The sequence below is a fragment of the Lonchura striata genome, chromosome 1 (assembly GCF_050655825.1).
Source record: "Lonchura striata isolate lonStrDom1 chromosome 1, ASM5065582v1, whole genome shotgun sequence".
NCBI lineage: Eukaryota > Metazoa > Chordata > Aves > Passeriformes > Estrildidae > Lonchura > Lonchura striata.
The window spans coordinates 80,926,546-80,940,198 of NC_140703.1; the positions used below are offsets into that span (position 1 = coordinate 80,926,546).

General features: G+C 39.0%; 1 protein-coding gene and 1 long non-coding RNA gene across 2 annotated transcripts in view; one reads left to right on the forward strand and one right to left on the reverse strand.

Moving 5' to 3' along the window:
* Positions 1-259: 259 nt before the first annotated feature.
* On the reverse strand, positions 260-2,419 carry LOC146768738 (uncharacterized). Its single transcript, XR_014949400.1, has 3 exons — positions 2,285-2,419; positions 1,911-2,012; positions 260-631 (listed from the first exon to the last, which is right to left on the reverse strand). It is a non-coding gene; the product is annotated as an uncharacterized LOC146768738 (long non-coding RNA).
* Positions 2,420-2,656: 237 nt separating this feature from the next.
* ITGBL1 (integrin subunit beta like 1) overlaps positions 2,657-13,653 on the forward strand; it is a 123,370-nt gene continuing 112,373 nt past the window's right edge. The window contains exons 1-2 of the mRNA XM_077781506.2: positions 2,657-2,829; positions 4,074-4,285. Of these exons, the coding sequence (XP_077637632.1) occupies positions 2,741-2,829; positions 4,074-4,285 (301 nt within the window). The 5' untranslated portion in view covers positions 2,657-2,740. The remainder of the gene's footprint in view (positions 2,830-4,073; positions 4,286-13,653) is intronic.

Consider the following 13,653-nt stretch of genomic DNA (forward strand, 5'->3'; position numbering starts at 1 on the left):
GTGTAGGTGTATGTTATCCAGCAGAGAACAAAGCTCCTTGGGGTTTTGTACAGGAGTGGCTGAAATGAAGTGAGCAGTTCTCAAGGCAGCATGTCAGGTTCCCCTTTAGAAAGAGACTGACTCCTTTTAAATTGAATTGAATTTACAGCCTGTTTGGAAGCCAATTAGCTCCTGAATACATACACATCAGGTGTGTGTGCATATATATATATATATATATATATATATATATATATTTTTTTTTTTTTTTTTTTTTTTTTTTTTTTACATTCATGTTTATACATGCATGCATACAAACATTCTAGGCTTAAATGATTCAACAATGATCTGATAAAATGTTAAAATCTATTAAGGGAGCACTGAGATATTTTATTAGAGACAGGTACATATTGAGAGCATTTACTAAATTTAAGCTCTGACTGCACATTTCAAATACTGCATCCTTCAACTGTGTAAGTATGCCTTCTCCAAACTCAAAAACTCCACAGCAAAAAGGTGTGTATTTCTTCAAAACATGACAGATGTAAAAAAAAATAAGACAGTGATAAGTTCATCATATCATGGTGAATGTCTTCTTCTCGTACAGTTTGTAGTCCGCTTGAAAGTCTTCTAAATACCCGTCAGCAACAGTCTACTCAGGGAAAAAGGAGGAAGATGAACAGATGGCAGCCTTTAAAGTTGTGGATTAAAGATAAATTTAATGCTAAAAGGGAATTACTATTGTTTAAAATGCAAAGCTTTCTCTTTATTCTTCTCTAAATTGAGACTTCAGGCAGTACAATTTCTGACAATCACATTGTTCTTAAAAGTGCTCCTTTCTGTAATCTAAAGGGTTTTAATTTATGAATATTTTTTACTGCAGCATTATAAATACATTTCAAAAACTATCACACAGCTAGAACACATAGTGCTGCATTAAGTACGGACTTCAAAGTTCAAGGACTGTCAGAAATAAATATTTATTGATTGCCCTGCCAATATTACTTCCCTTTTCACTAGATCCATCAGAGCAAGTCAAACACATGGGGTTAGCAGGACTGTAAACATTCACAGGACTGAAGCCAACATATCACTCAATGCAGGATTTTTATGATTTGCATTGCTTGAGAAAGTATTTTAACACATTTGTAATATGAAATATACTACAAAGGGTGGCAAAACTGGTAAAAAATGGATTTGGTATGCAACAGCTGCATATGGGACTTTTAGATTTTTTTGTGTTCTAATTCTACTTGCTTGTATTGTGTCATAAAGAAGGTAGTACACTATGGGTAGACAGTTGAACTTCGCAACTTCAAGATAACTTACTAAAGTATGACAAAAATCTTGTGTTTTAATGGTCCATTGGAATAATATTTGGGTATTCCTGTATATCTTCAGGGGCTAATAATATATGTTTACAAATATGCTAGAGCAGATTTTGTCCAGTCTTTTCTTTTGATTTTTGATAAAGTTTTATCCTCCAATGAAGTGGGTACATGAATGAAAACAGGCCCCAAACTAGATTTTAAAGGTTCTTTTTTTCATTTATAAGGCCAGCAGAACAATGTGAAATGGTTGATGCTTTTTTTTTTTTTTCCAGGAATATAACTAGCAGAACTAGTTATGTTAGCAGGAATGCTGTGAATTGTAGCCTTGAGTTCACTATGTAAAATATAAGACACACAAACTCATGGAAAAGGCAGCCTCTGAGTCAGAATTTTAATTAAATCTTAAAATGTTTTCTGGAACAGTATAATCATTGGTGTGTTAAATATTTAGTGTGAAATTAAAACAAGAGTTTTGCATTCTGAGAAAGATACTAAGGGCTTTAATCTCCAATACTGGCTTCAAAACCAGTGAAAGCCTCTTTCAGCTGCCTGCTTAAAAAAATGCATGTGTGTGTGTAGACTAGGACACCTCTAACTTACCATCTTTTGTGGTCAAAGTTTGTTTCTTTAAAAGCTTTCCATCTCAGGGATGTATCAGGCAAGCAGCAATTTCCCAGGACAGCCAGAGAGATCTGAAATTTCCTGCAGCATAAAGAAGTGCAGTGGCCATATCTGCCAAAGTTGATTCATTTGGAGAGGCTATCCTTCCTCTTAGTTTTGTTTTAAAGCAATTCAAAAAGCTCCCACTGCTGAGATGAAGTATTGGACTGTGTTTTGATAAGGCATTAGGAAAAGGCTAACTAATAATATTTTAATGTGCAGTCACTCGTGCTGGTGCAGGTTGGCAGCCTGCAGGGTCGCACGGTGCTGTGACGTGAGCAGGTGACCTCAGGGTAAGGAGGGAAGGGACGGACCTGGGGAGGCAGGCAGGGATGCTGCAGCTGGGGAGCGCCGCTCCTGTCTCCCGGTCGGTCCAAGTTTCACAGATTATCCCAAGCCGCCGTCTGTCAAGGGACAGGGGGATACACATACCTCAAATATTTACAGTGCCTCTACTTTGAGAACGAGACAGTTCGTTCACATCTGTGAACGGGCCACTTTTAAAACATCAAAATAAACCATCTGGCTGCGCAACTGTTTCTAATTACTTCCCTGCCTAGACTGTAAACTTCGGGGTTTGGCACCGGCCTCCTTCCCAGAGTGCTGCCCAAATCCCGCTCCCAGGCAGCTAATCGGAGCCGCTGCAGCACGGGGGGAGCAGCGCTGGAGCCGGGCTTGTCCAGAGCAGCTCTCCGCGTGCCTGCCGGGTCCGCCCGCCCGTCCGCCCGTCTGCAGGAGCGCCCCAGGTGCGGCTCAGCACAGCTCGCACCATGCTCGCCCCGGAGCCGCTGGGGCTGCTGCTGCTGCTGCTGCTGCTGCTGCTGGGCCCCGCGCTGCCGGCCGCGCCCCCGGCCCTGCGGTAAGTGCGGCTCTCATGTCCCACGGGGGGTGCCACTGATTTTCAGGTGCCAGCAGTGTGGGAGCTGGGCTAGCGGAGGGAGCGGTGGAGCACTGAGTTGGCTCTTCCTCTGCCTCCTTCGAGGTGACACTGAGGGAAGCGCTCTGGGTCACTGGGAACCTCGAGGTAGGGGCATGTGCAGACTGCAGAGGTATTTGCAACAATGCATTTGATGCCCAAAATGCAAACTCTGAAAGCACTGAAGGAGGAAGAGCTGGCTAGTTATGACTCTTCACACCCAAACCTCCAGATTCTGCTGCTTGAGTGGAGCAGGCACCTAACCACAGAACCCTGATTATTGCTGCACTTCGGTGCAGTGGCACAGTGAGGTGCACTGCCCTTCACTCTCCACCTCCATCACAGCCAGCAGCTCCTTTGCTCCAGAGCCTTGCAAAATCTATTTGAGAACTGTGGGTTCTATTACTCTACATCTTCAGTATTCCTTAGTGTTGTGGAGACCTGTTTTTGGCCTGAGCAGTCCTTTGTCTTTCTTCCTATGATTCAGCTCCTGATGAGACAAAGTGTGATTTTCCTTGAGTATGTCCTGAAAGTCCTGATCTCCATGTGCTCCCATGCATGGCACAATTGCATGGTACAATTGCAAATCTACAGATCTAGAGCTGGATTCTGTCTTTATTCAAACCACAGCCACAACCTACAGTGTTGCGTGGAAAGCCATAATTACTTTGGTTTCCTTTTCCATTGGAAGCATGGACATAGATGTCTGACAACCAGAAGGATTACTCTGGCAAACATATTTTATTAGAATCAACCTTAAATGTGCTGTATGATATATATTCCTGTTATGCTCCCCAGGTGTTTGGATGTATATGATGTCTCTAAACTTTTTGAAATAATTAAGACCAAAATGTTTCATGATGGATAATCAAACTATAAGTGTCTGTGCATATATATCAGATATGCCTGATGGGAAAGTAGATGAGGCCAGTGTAGTTAAAAAGGTAACTAAAATAAAGTATAAGCATTCTTGTGGGTAGCAATGAGGTTTCAGATGAAAACGAAGAAAACTGGGTGATTTGAGGCAAGTAATAATTTGCAACTGTAGCTGAAGAGGTGGTAAGAAAATATTCTGGGTATTGGCTGAAGCCAATGACAGAGTGGTTTTAAATGAGCCAAGCTCTCATCAGCTCTGAGCTGCAGCCCCTGGCTTGGCTGTTGCTTATTCTGGTTGCTGTCCCCCACAGGAGCGCTTTGGGAATTCCTGCTTCCTGCCGGCTGTCCCGGGCTGAGTCGGAGCTCAGGTGCCGTGTCCCAGGGGGGAAGCTGTGCAATGACAGAGGCAGGTGTGAGTGTGGAGTCTGCATCTGCCAAGTGACTGAGTCTGGCAAATACTACGGTCCGCTCTGCGAGTGCCACGACTGGGTGTGCGAGACCTACGATGGGAAAATCTGTACAGGTAAGGAAGCCCTGATGACGACAGAAGCTAAAAAATTAGGAGTATATATTGAAACCAAGAACACAGCACACTGATAGAGCAGGGACATGATTATATATGGATCCCTGAAATAATGACTCTAAATGGAATTTTGGGTGCATCCAAGGATTTTGCCAGATTAAAGGATGCAAGTTAAATGCACTGTGTCTGCCATAAAATGGGACTTAGCTTAGAGCAAGATTCATCTGCATCAGGGGCAAAAGGAGAAGTTGCTTTGGGCTGGAGGCTCTGCAAACTATGTTTTAAAATATAGGCAATACAACTATGTTATATTGATCACATTTTAATCTATTTTTTTCATTTTAATTGCTTGCCTAATGATGGCTTATGGTATCTACCCTGGCTATGGTATCTACCCTGGAAGTGATCAATTTTGTCCCATGGTTATTATTTTTTTTCTTCTCCAGCTATAAGAAAAAAGACTTACTGTGGTAAGATGTACCACAGTCATATTTACTATTTAAACATGCAAACTCTGTTTTTCTCTAAGTAATGATAATACTTTTCAAATAATGACTTTAAACAATGTAATTGTATTGTGGTTTCAGGGATTTCCCCACTGATATGGTATTTCTTTAATAACATATATTTCTTGGACAAAATTTAGTTCCTGCCAGTTGTTGGAACATGTTGCTTGGTTTACATCTAAACATTATCACTCTTTCATCTTTCCAGCTGTCTTTACTTAAGTTTCTGGGTTATTCTGGGTTATTTTGGTCAGATTTTTTTTTTTTTTAAGCAGCTTAGAATAGGATTTTAGAAAAAAGCAGGGAGAAGAAATGCCATCACATTCCTAAGGGGATTCAGCCTGGAGCTTGATGAAAGGGGCCAGAAGGGCACTTCATTTCTAGTATCCCTGTTTCAAGAACTTTACCAGATTCACAGAAACGTGTCATCTTTTCAGGCCAAAACTTGCATTTAGGTCAATGGGAATGTTACAGAAATTCTTCTAGTAAGAGGACAATACAGATGCATTCCAGCAGATGGTTTGGCAAATTATGTAGGAAAAAAGACCAAACTTACTTTAGCAACAATTTATCCAGGAAGTCCAGTAATAACATGAAAAGACCAAGAATGGGATTATGAGAAAAAGATTTATATTTGGCACCTGTGGCTTAAGAGTTCTGTAGAGAAACTGATTTATAGACTCTGCAGTAAGTAGTGTTAAATCCCCCTACATAAGAAATATCATAGCATTTCACTGCTTTGCTGTCTCAAACATGAATTTTTTTATTAGTAATGTTATTTCAAAGTGCTTGCTGTTGTTGCTGGGTTAATTGCATAAAGGGAAACTGAAAGCTACTTCAATTTTAATAGTCTAATGTAAATTCCACCATCATGTTCCTGTTAATATCATGAACAGTGGCTGCAAGTTTTGTAAGGGCTTTGGTGGTAAAGTAGCACTTCATGCAGCAGTTCAAAGATGTGAATGCTAAGTGATTAAATGTTTTTTTGAAAACAATTTTCTGTACTTGTCACTTTGTCACTCCTGGCTGGAGTATTGAAGCCATGTTACCATGTTACCACTGATATGTGAAATAATTTGAATTCTCTCTTCTGGGAAAAAAGAAAAAAAAAGTAGTAAAAAATTCAGTACAAAATCCTGGGGAGGCAAACAACTGTGAAGGGTACAGGAGTTTCACTTTCTTCATTTGGGTTTATCAACAATTGTGCTAAAAATCCAGCTGACTTTGTTGCAGTCCAGGGCTGCCCAGCAGCCCCAGGTACTCTTTTGGAGCTGGGATCCAGTTGGTGAAACACCTCCTTTCAGGCTGTACTTGTTGCCCTCTTCATTTTTCCCCCATGTTTTTAGTCATTGAAGTTGTGTGTATGTGAGAGGAAGGGAGCATAGAAAAGAAGGTCAGATCTAGGATAACAGTCAGGAGGAGACTGTATGAATATTTTCCCTTACCCAACTATTCAGTAAACTGCATCCAGTGATTTTTCTTAACATTACATCACCAGACCAATTTCCAGTGTATGACATATTTCTCTTTCTTTGCATTTTTTTGGGCCATTTTTTGACTTAATGATGAAGTTGTGTTTCCTCCAAGTGAATTGTCATAATGTCTTAGTGCAGTTCTATTTCTGTTCCTGCTTTAATTTTCTTTTTCATATTTTTATTTTACATTTGCTGTCCCTTTTAATTGCGGATCTCTCCTGACATAGACAACAGCAGTAACTGCTGACTGGTACCACATGGAGAACTTCTAGGCACTCTTTCAACCTCCCTCTAGGAAAGCCATGGTAATTGAGGCTAATGTGGTGTAAAAAAAGCTACTTTTCAAGCAGCCAGAGTGATTCCTTTTTCAAGTGATTGATGTCTCATCACCAGTGATGTTCATATGCAGAGATGGACAGGCAAAGCTGTTTGTGTCACAAATGCCAAAGATAGCTGTGTTTCCCTGCCAGTCAGCTCAGACATACCTCCACTTCCCTTGCCTGTCCCAAGGTAAACAAAAGATTTAGTTGCCCAATATGCAGCTCATTCTCTTAAAGGCACTTTATGTGTCAGATCCACTTTTTGGACCAGTTGTTGAACAATCATATTCTGAAAAGAGAAGGCCTGAAGTGAAAGAAAATATCAGATATCCAGCTGATTGATCTGCTTTTTCTAATAAACCTTTTATAAAAATGGGAAAGAGATTATGCTATGAGTAATGAAGAGCAGATTTAAATGTTGCTGTCCTTTTACTTTCCCTTGAGACTTTGCTGTATTTCTCTCCCATTATGATCCCAGGTGCTTTACAGGGAGTTCCAATAATTTTCTTGCCTTTTATCCCACTGGGATTGATAACAGGTAACAAGTGATCCCTCAAGGAGTCAGAAATAAAGGAGAGAAACCAAGTACTGTGTGTGGTCTGAGTCACTGAGTCTCCTGTCCTCCTGGCCTTTTTATTTGCTTTATTTATCATGGGGTGTAAAGGAAATCAAGTAGATACTGTCCTGTCATTCTCTTTGCAATATCAGGGACATCTTTATTTTATCTTTTGTGTCCAATCTTCAGGGGAATGAGCTAAGAGGAGGAAAACTGAATCAAAACAACCAGATCCCCAAAGGATTTATGCTTCATTCAGAACAGACAATATACTTGTTGCTGTTTATTTGCAGATAGTTGTTCTGACCGCAGACAGTTGCATATTGCCTCAGGCTTTCTTAGCATAAGTGGAGCCCATATTGTGTGCCAGGGAAAGTGGAATAAATAATAAAGTGGAATAAAAATTAATTCCTGTCACATCACTGCTTGATGCCTATTTCTCTGTAGGGTTTTTGCAATATAGTGGAAGATCAATTTTAGTGATTTTTTTGTGGGGTTTGTTTGTTTGTTCATTTGGGTTTTTGTTTGTTGGGTTGGGTTTTTTTATTTAATCTTTTTTGCTGTGTCTGTGGTTAATGGAGATAGAAAAACTAAACTAAGCATAGACTTCCTTGGCCAACTGAAGTGGGAGCACTTTAGATGTTCTTAGAAAATGTACCACAAGAACTGCCAGCTGGGACATCTATGATTGCACTGCTTGGAGTTGGTGAGATCAAAAGACAGATACAATTTGGTGACGACATAGGCAGCAACACATGAAGATTTGTCTTTGCTCAGGTCTTTATTTATCTTATGTTTTTTTAATAATTATTAAGATTTTACAAACCTTTTTCTTCCAAACTGAAGTACCTTTTACACCTACTGAAAAATGGTGAAAATGGTGAAAAACAGTCTGATTTTCCAAAGCAGTTGCTATGGCACTTGCTGCTTTTCATGCCAATAAAAGGTTTTTTCCTGTTTCTTTCTCCAAAGCTGTAGTCGCTGTGGGTGCTGTACCTATTTTAAGACTAGTTCAGCAATATAATACTAGTGTTAGTTGTAGGTATTTGCAGCCAGAGGTGTTACCATACATAGCATGAAAGACAAAAAAATTTAAGTGCCATTATTTCCTGATCTGTAAGGTTTTAAACTATAGAGAACACAACTGAAAAATTAAATTGAGAAGGAGTAGATGTAAAAATAACAAGATAAATCCAAATTAAAGTATTAATGTGATACATGGCTATGCATCCATGGGAGTTTATTGGATGTATGGTACTATATACCAGTTTGAGAGAGTTAGGAATTTGAAGATGGAATTTGGAGAACATTTTGGGATGAGGACTGCTCTTTGCACAAAAGCTGAATAGGCAGAGCTGTTGAAGTTGAGCTAGAAAGGCTCTAACAAATGTGCTTTTGTATTCATACTGAAGGGAGGTCTGACATGCTGATTGTTCATTGAGCAGCAATTCTTGCTAAAAGTGTGAAGAAAAGTCAGCCTGTGACCTGCATTGGTTGCCATTTGATCCAAAGTGAAATTCAAAGCCCTGGATTTTGAGAACAGGTATAAGCCTCTTCTCTGTCAAAGGCCATGTTTGCAAAGATTCAGCTGTGGCACATCTGGCCATTGGAGACAAAGCCTCCTTAAAGACCAAGTTAAAAATAGGACAGGAGGCTACTGATGAAAATGGAGGTTGCAGTTCTGCTCTGACCTAGTTTGCTTTAGTCCGGACTTCAGATCTTGGCATTTTGTGACATTTCCTCCCAGAGCAGGGGTGTGTAGGTGTGATAGTAGCATCCATATTCATCTCAAAACTGGTTCCTCAGGTTCTAGTAGAAGTGAAATCATGATAGCATAGACCTCATTACAGGTTCATTTCTTTGCTAAGTGCTTGAGGTCCCAGCAGACACAAAAAGCACAAGCAAAAGCCTGTATTATTCTCAACTTCGTGCTGTTGGTACCTGATCTAGGTAAAATCAACCAGTCTTTGATACATTGACAATTGCCATTCCAATTGCAGTGTGTGGGTTCATAGCAATGGTGAGTGAGGCAGGAGGAAACTTAGACACAAAAACGGCAGGGGGGATTAATGGAAGGGAAGCATCTTAAAAGTAACTTATTGAATTTTATGTACCTAGTTGCTTAGCCCTCATTTTGAGCACCTTTATTTGTAGATGCTACCAATGGAAGATAAGCGTTAGTTTAAAAAGTAAAAGTGAGTGTGTTGGGCATGTAGAAGTGAAAGACTTTTACAGCACCTAGCAGAGATGGAATGTAGCCCCTCAGACTGTCACCAACAGCAAAACAAAGTGGGGAGCAGCATCTTCTTCACCTTTTGTCCTTCTGTAGTCTGGGGTGACATGCTTAACCATTGCAGAGAAAAAAAAAAACAAAAAACCAAAAACAAAACCTTTGTGCACTTTTGTCAATGCAAATAAGTGTTCTGAAGTGTGTTTGAATTTTTATGATACAGGCTGATAATGAACTGAAATATATTTTTATGTATTTGAAATGAAAATGGAAAGCTCTTTATGAATAGTAAGTTCTTCATAAAAAACTGGCTTACACAGACTGTCCTTCTATTAACATTTGTGTTTCAATATCATTATTATGAAAAAGATATGGTGAATAGAAAGTAGATGATGTATTTAATGTTGCAGAAGTGTTTATTAAATTTTTTACCTGCTTTATCAGTGGATAGGTTTCAGTATGTGTTCTTATGACAGCCTATTTTGGAAAATCTGACTTGGTATAATTTTCTATGCTTTTTGAAAGTTTTATTGTTGGTAGTTGGTCCTGTAAAGAATTTCAAACAATCATCACTTGTGGCACTGCACTGTAGACCTTTCAGTTTTAGTGTTCCCAAGTCTTGGAAAAGAACATGTCACTGATTACAAAAGTTCCTGTGAGCTTTTCTGAGAGGAAAGGACACATTGCTAGAGCTGTCCGGGAAAAAGGGTGATTTCTGCCTAAAAAGTTCTGGAGTTTGACTTTGGCCATGTAAAGAAGGACCCCATAGTATATATGTAGTACCAGAACTTTTCAGTGTTCTAACTGGAGGGGTGTGGTGGTTGAGGCCATGTTATGGTGTGTTCATGGTGTACACAGTTGTACTGCTGGACTCAAATTTCTTTTGAAGATGGAAGGACTAAGAACAGAAAAAAATCTGTTCTTGTTTCAAACACTATTTTAAAAGGTTATTTAGAAACTTCATTCTTAGTGAAGGAGGGTGCAATTTTTACAGATAGGGGTTTGTGTAGATTTCATATATTGGGAGTAGGCTGGAATACCAACTTGAGCAGTTTCATGACCATATTTTTGTATGTAGAAGAATAAGGATCCAAGAGCCTTTAATTGGAGTTGCAGCTGTCCCCTTTCTTGAGAAAGCTGCTTTGCCTTGCTACCTGTCCACCTGAGTAGCATCAGTGATACAATCTGGGACACCTTCTTGTCAGTGACCTAAAGAGTGGCAGTCTGAGCTTTTGGAGTAATTTCTGGGTCATTTTTATGGGGAAGCTCACTGGGAGTGCCAGCTCTGACACTGACAGGAGTGAGCTGAGTACTAACTGTGATTTGGAAAACATCACAGCCAAATGCTGTTGCCTTGGCAGCTCCAAGCAGCAGCAGATGTTCTAACTAGAGGACCTGGTCACAGTGTTTTGTTCCTGGGGTCAACTCTGGGCTGGGGAGATTGTGGAAAGAATCCTCCCATGGCCCAAAGAGACTGCCAAAATCTACCTTTCTCAGGTATGCTTTTTCCAGTTGTCTGCCTCCAGCAGGTCCTGTTCAGTCTTTTCAACCAGGTGATGTCTGTCATTTTAAATATTGGGGATGTTAGCTTTTATAATCCAGAGTTAGAGGCTACTGAATGTAAAAATAGCTCATTTAAGTATTTTTCCTGGTTTTCATATAATTTCCTATCTAATTAAAAAGCTGTATTAAAGTTACTTAAATCCCGAAGCTGTGTGGTTGACAGCTAAGAAATGCTGAATCTATCTACCTTTTGTGAAGAGTCCTGTGCATTTGCAGTATTATGTATCTTTTAATTTTATATTCATTATGGTTTTCTCCAGTGAATTTATGCAGCAACAACAGGAAAATTGTTGCTTCCTGGTATTTTAATTGGTTTAGTTTACAAACTTGGTAATATGTTGAAAGGAAGATAAAATGTTAATAATTTACTTTAGTCCATTCATTTGCCTGAAATGTTGGGAGCACACATGACAAACAGTTTGGTAATACAGCAGTGTCATTTAACACAGGTTTCTTGGCCCCCCATTTCCTTACTTCAAGTGTTTTAAACAATATTTTTGAAAAGTAACTGGATAGTTGCGAAACTCAGTACAAGCTCATTGAGTCTCAGAAGCCAAAAGCCCCTCTTCTTCAAAAAACCCTGTTCCTCTCCACTTCCTGAAATGTCCAGACTAATTTCTCATCTGTCCTTATCCCTTTGGAGATTAGTGGATACAAGGAGAGTTGGTATAAATTTTGAATATATTTTCAGCAGATGAAGATACGGGCATTTTTTAAGAGATGAATAATGAATGGTATTCTGTGAACAAGAGCTAAATTTACATAATCCAAACCATTTCTATGTCTGTATCTCCTGTGAATAATGTGATTCCTTCCCAAAATGCAAGCCCCACTTCAGATGTGGGGAAGATGCCTCATATATGGAACTGAACTGTGATGGTCACAGGATCCAGCTCTCATATCTACCTTTCTTTACAATTCTTGCAATGAATTACTAGATGGTATGTGTTTTTCTCCTGATATTGAAGAGATGGGAAGTTGAGGCTATACCTCCTGATCATCTAAGGCTGATAATGAAACTCAGAAGAGAACCCAAGTGTCTGAGTCCTTCCTAGAGAATCTCAAACCACATGGAGAGTGTAGGAGGTATAGCAGTGGGTACAACTACTTCCCATTTATGTGAGTTTGCCTGCAGTTGGAATTTGTGGAAATCCTTTTGTCCAGCAAACCCAGATAGAGTGAATTTCTTTCTCTTTCTAGAACATTTTCATTTCTCATTCACAGGGCTTTAGGGCATCATCCTACAATGAGAAGTACTGGGATATTTCTTACTGCCTTTTTTTTACCCCCAAGGCCACTTAATTAATCAAAGCCTAGCAGAAAAATGTTAGAGAACATCATTGGCATTGGTCATAAACAGAGAGATTTAAATGTGGCATAGGTTTCTGTATCAAAATAAAAAATAATTGTCTCTTCAAGTTTTATCGTGTTAAACTTCCTACAAGCTTTGTGTAGACATACAACAAAAAATTGATTGGAGATGGGATTGGCAAAATTACCAAACCCCACTCATGTACTTTGTTGGATTTAGGAGTGGATCCTGTCATTCATCTCTACTCTTCAAGTTAAAAATATGTTTTAATAAAAGCAGATGGTGTGGTTGCTTTTTTTTTTTTTCCCCAAAGCTAAACAGAAACCAGTGTTTTCTGCTGACAAAAGTCTAACGAAATCAATAAAGTTATGCCAACAGAGAATTGGTCTCACAACAATTCTGGTCCTTGCTTGGCCAAAATCTCTGGGTAATAGCAGATGAAATTACAACAGCAAAATACAGAACCTGTCATTTACCTGCAAGTGGTAATGGTAAAACAATAATGACAACAATAACATCTCCAAAATTTTGAATGCTTTTAAGCTTTACAACATTTTACAGTATTTTCTGTTTTATTTTTCTTCTGTGTATTGTGCTACTATAAAGATTAGTGGTAGTTTGACAGGATATTGACCAAATTAATTTTTCTCCAAAGTGTCAGAGTTGGACTTAGCAGGAATGAGAGTTATGTGAGAGAACATTCTGATAAATGAAAATCCATCTTTCAAAGATTTAGACTCAGATGTATAAATGAAGGAATTATTTACACTGAGACATCTATCCCAAATTTTATTAAATGGAGAAATTGTTTACACTGAGACATCTATCCCAAGTTTTATTAAATGGTCTGTTAGTTTGGAAAGTCATAATAAAATTAAGATTTTGTAATTGGATGAGCAGGGCAAGTCTCAACCCCCTCTCTTGTCACCATTCTAAAGCTTTTGTATGTGACTTTTTGTAAATGAGGAAATTCCATTCTAAATGTGTCAACTACTTTAAATGTATGTCTGGTACACTTACATACAGGTTAGAAAAGCTTTTATTTACAGATATTGTCCAGAAAATACAACATGATTTCTCTGTAGGTGGTTTCAAAACGTCATCTCACATGAGAATTTCTGAATTAAGTTCTTGCTGGATAATATCTTAAAGGATAATATTTAAATAGTACAGTGACCACAGACTTCCTTTTATTTCATGGATGCCTATCAAAGGAACTAAGAAGTTTGTAAAACAATCTTATTCTTTTTGGAATGTCATGTATCCAGCTCTTTCAAAAAGATCATAATTCCTCTGCCTTTCATGGGCTTCCAGTTCAATGCATTTTTGCATCTCAAGTGTTGTCTTGGCTTTTCCTCCATCTTTTTCTGCATGAGCCATGGTTACCACTCCTGATTGGTTATATC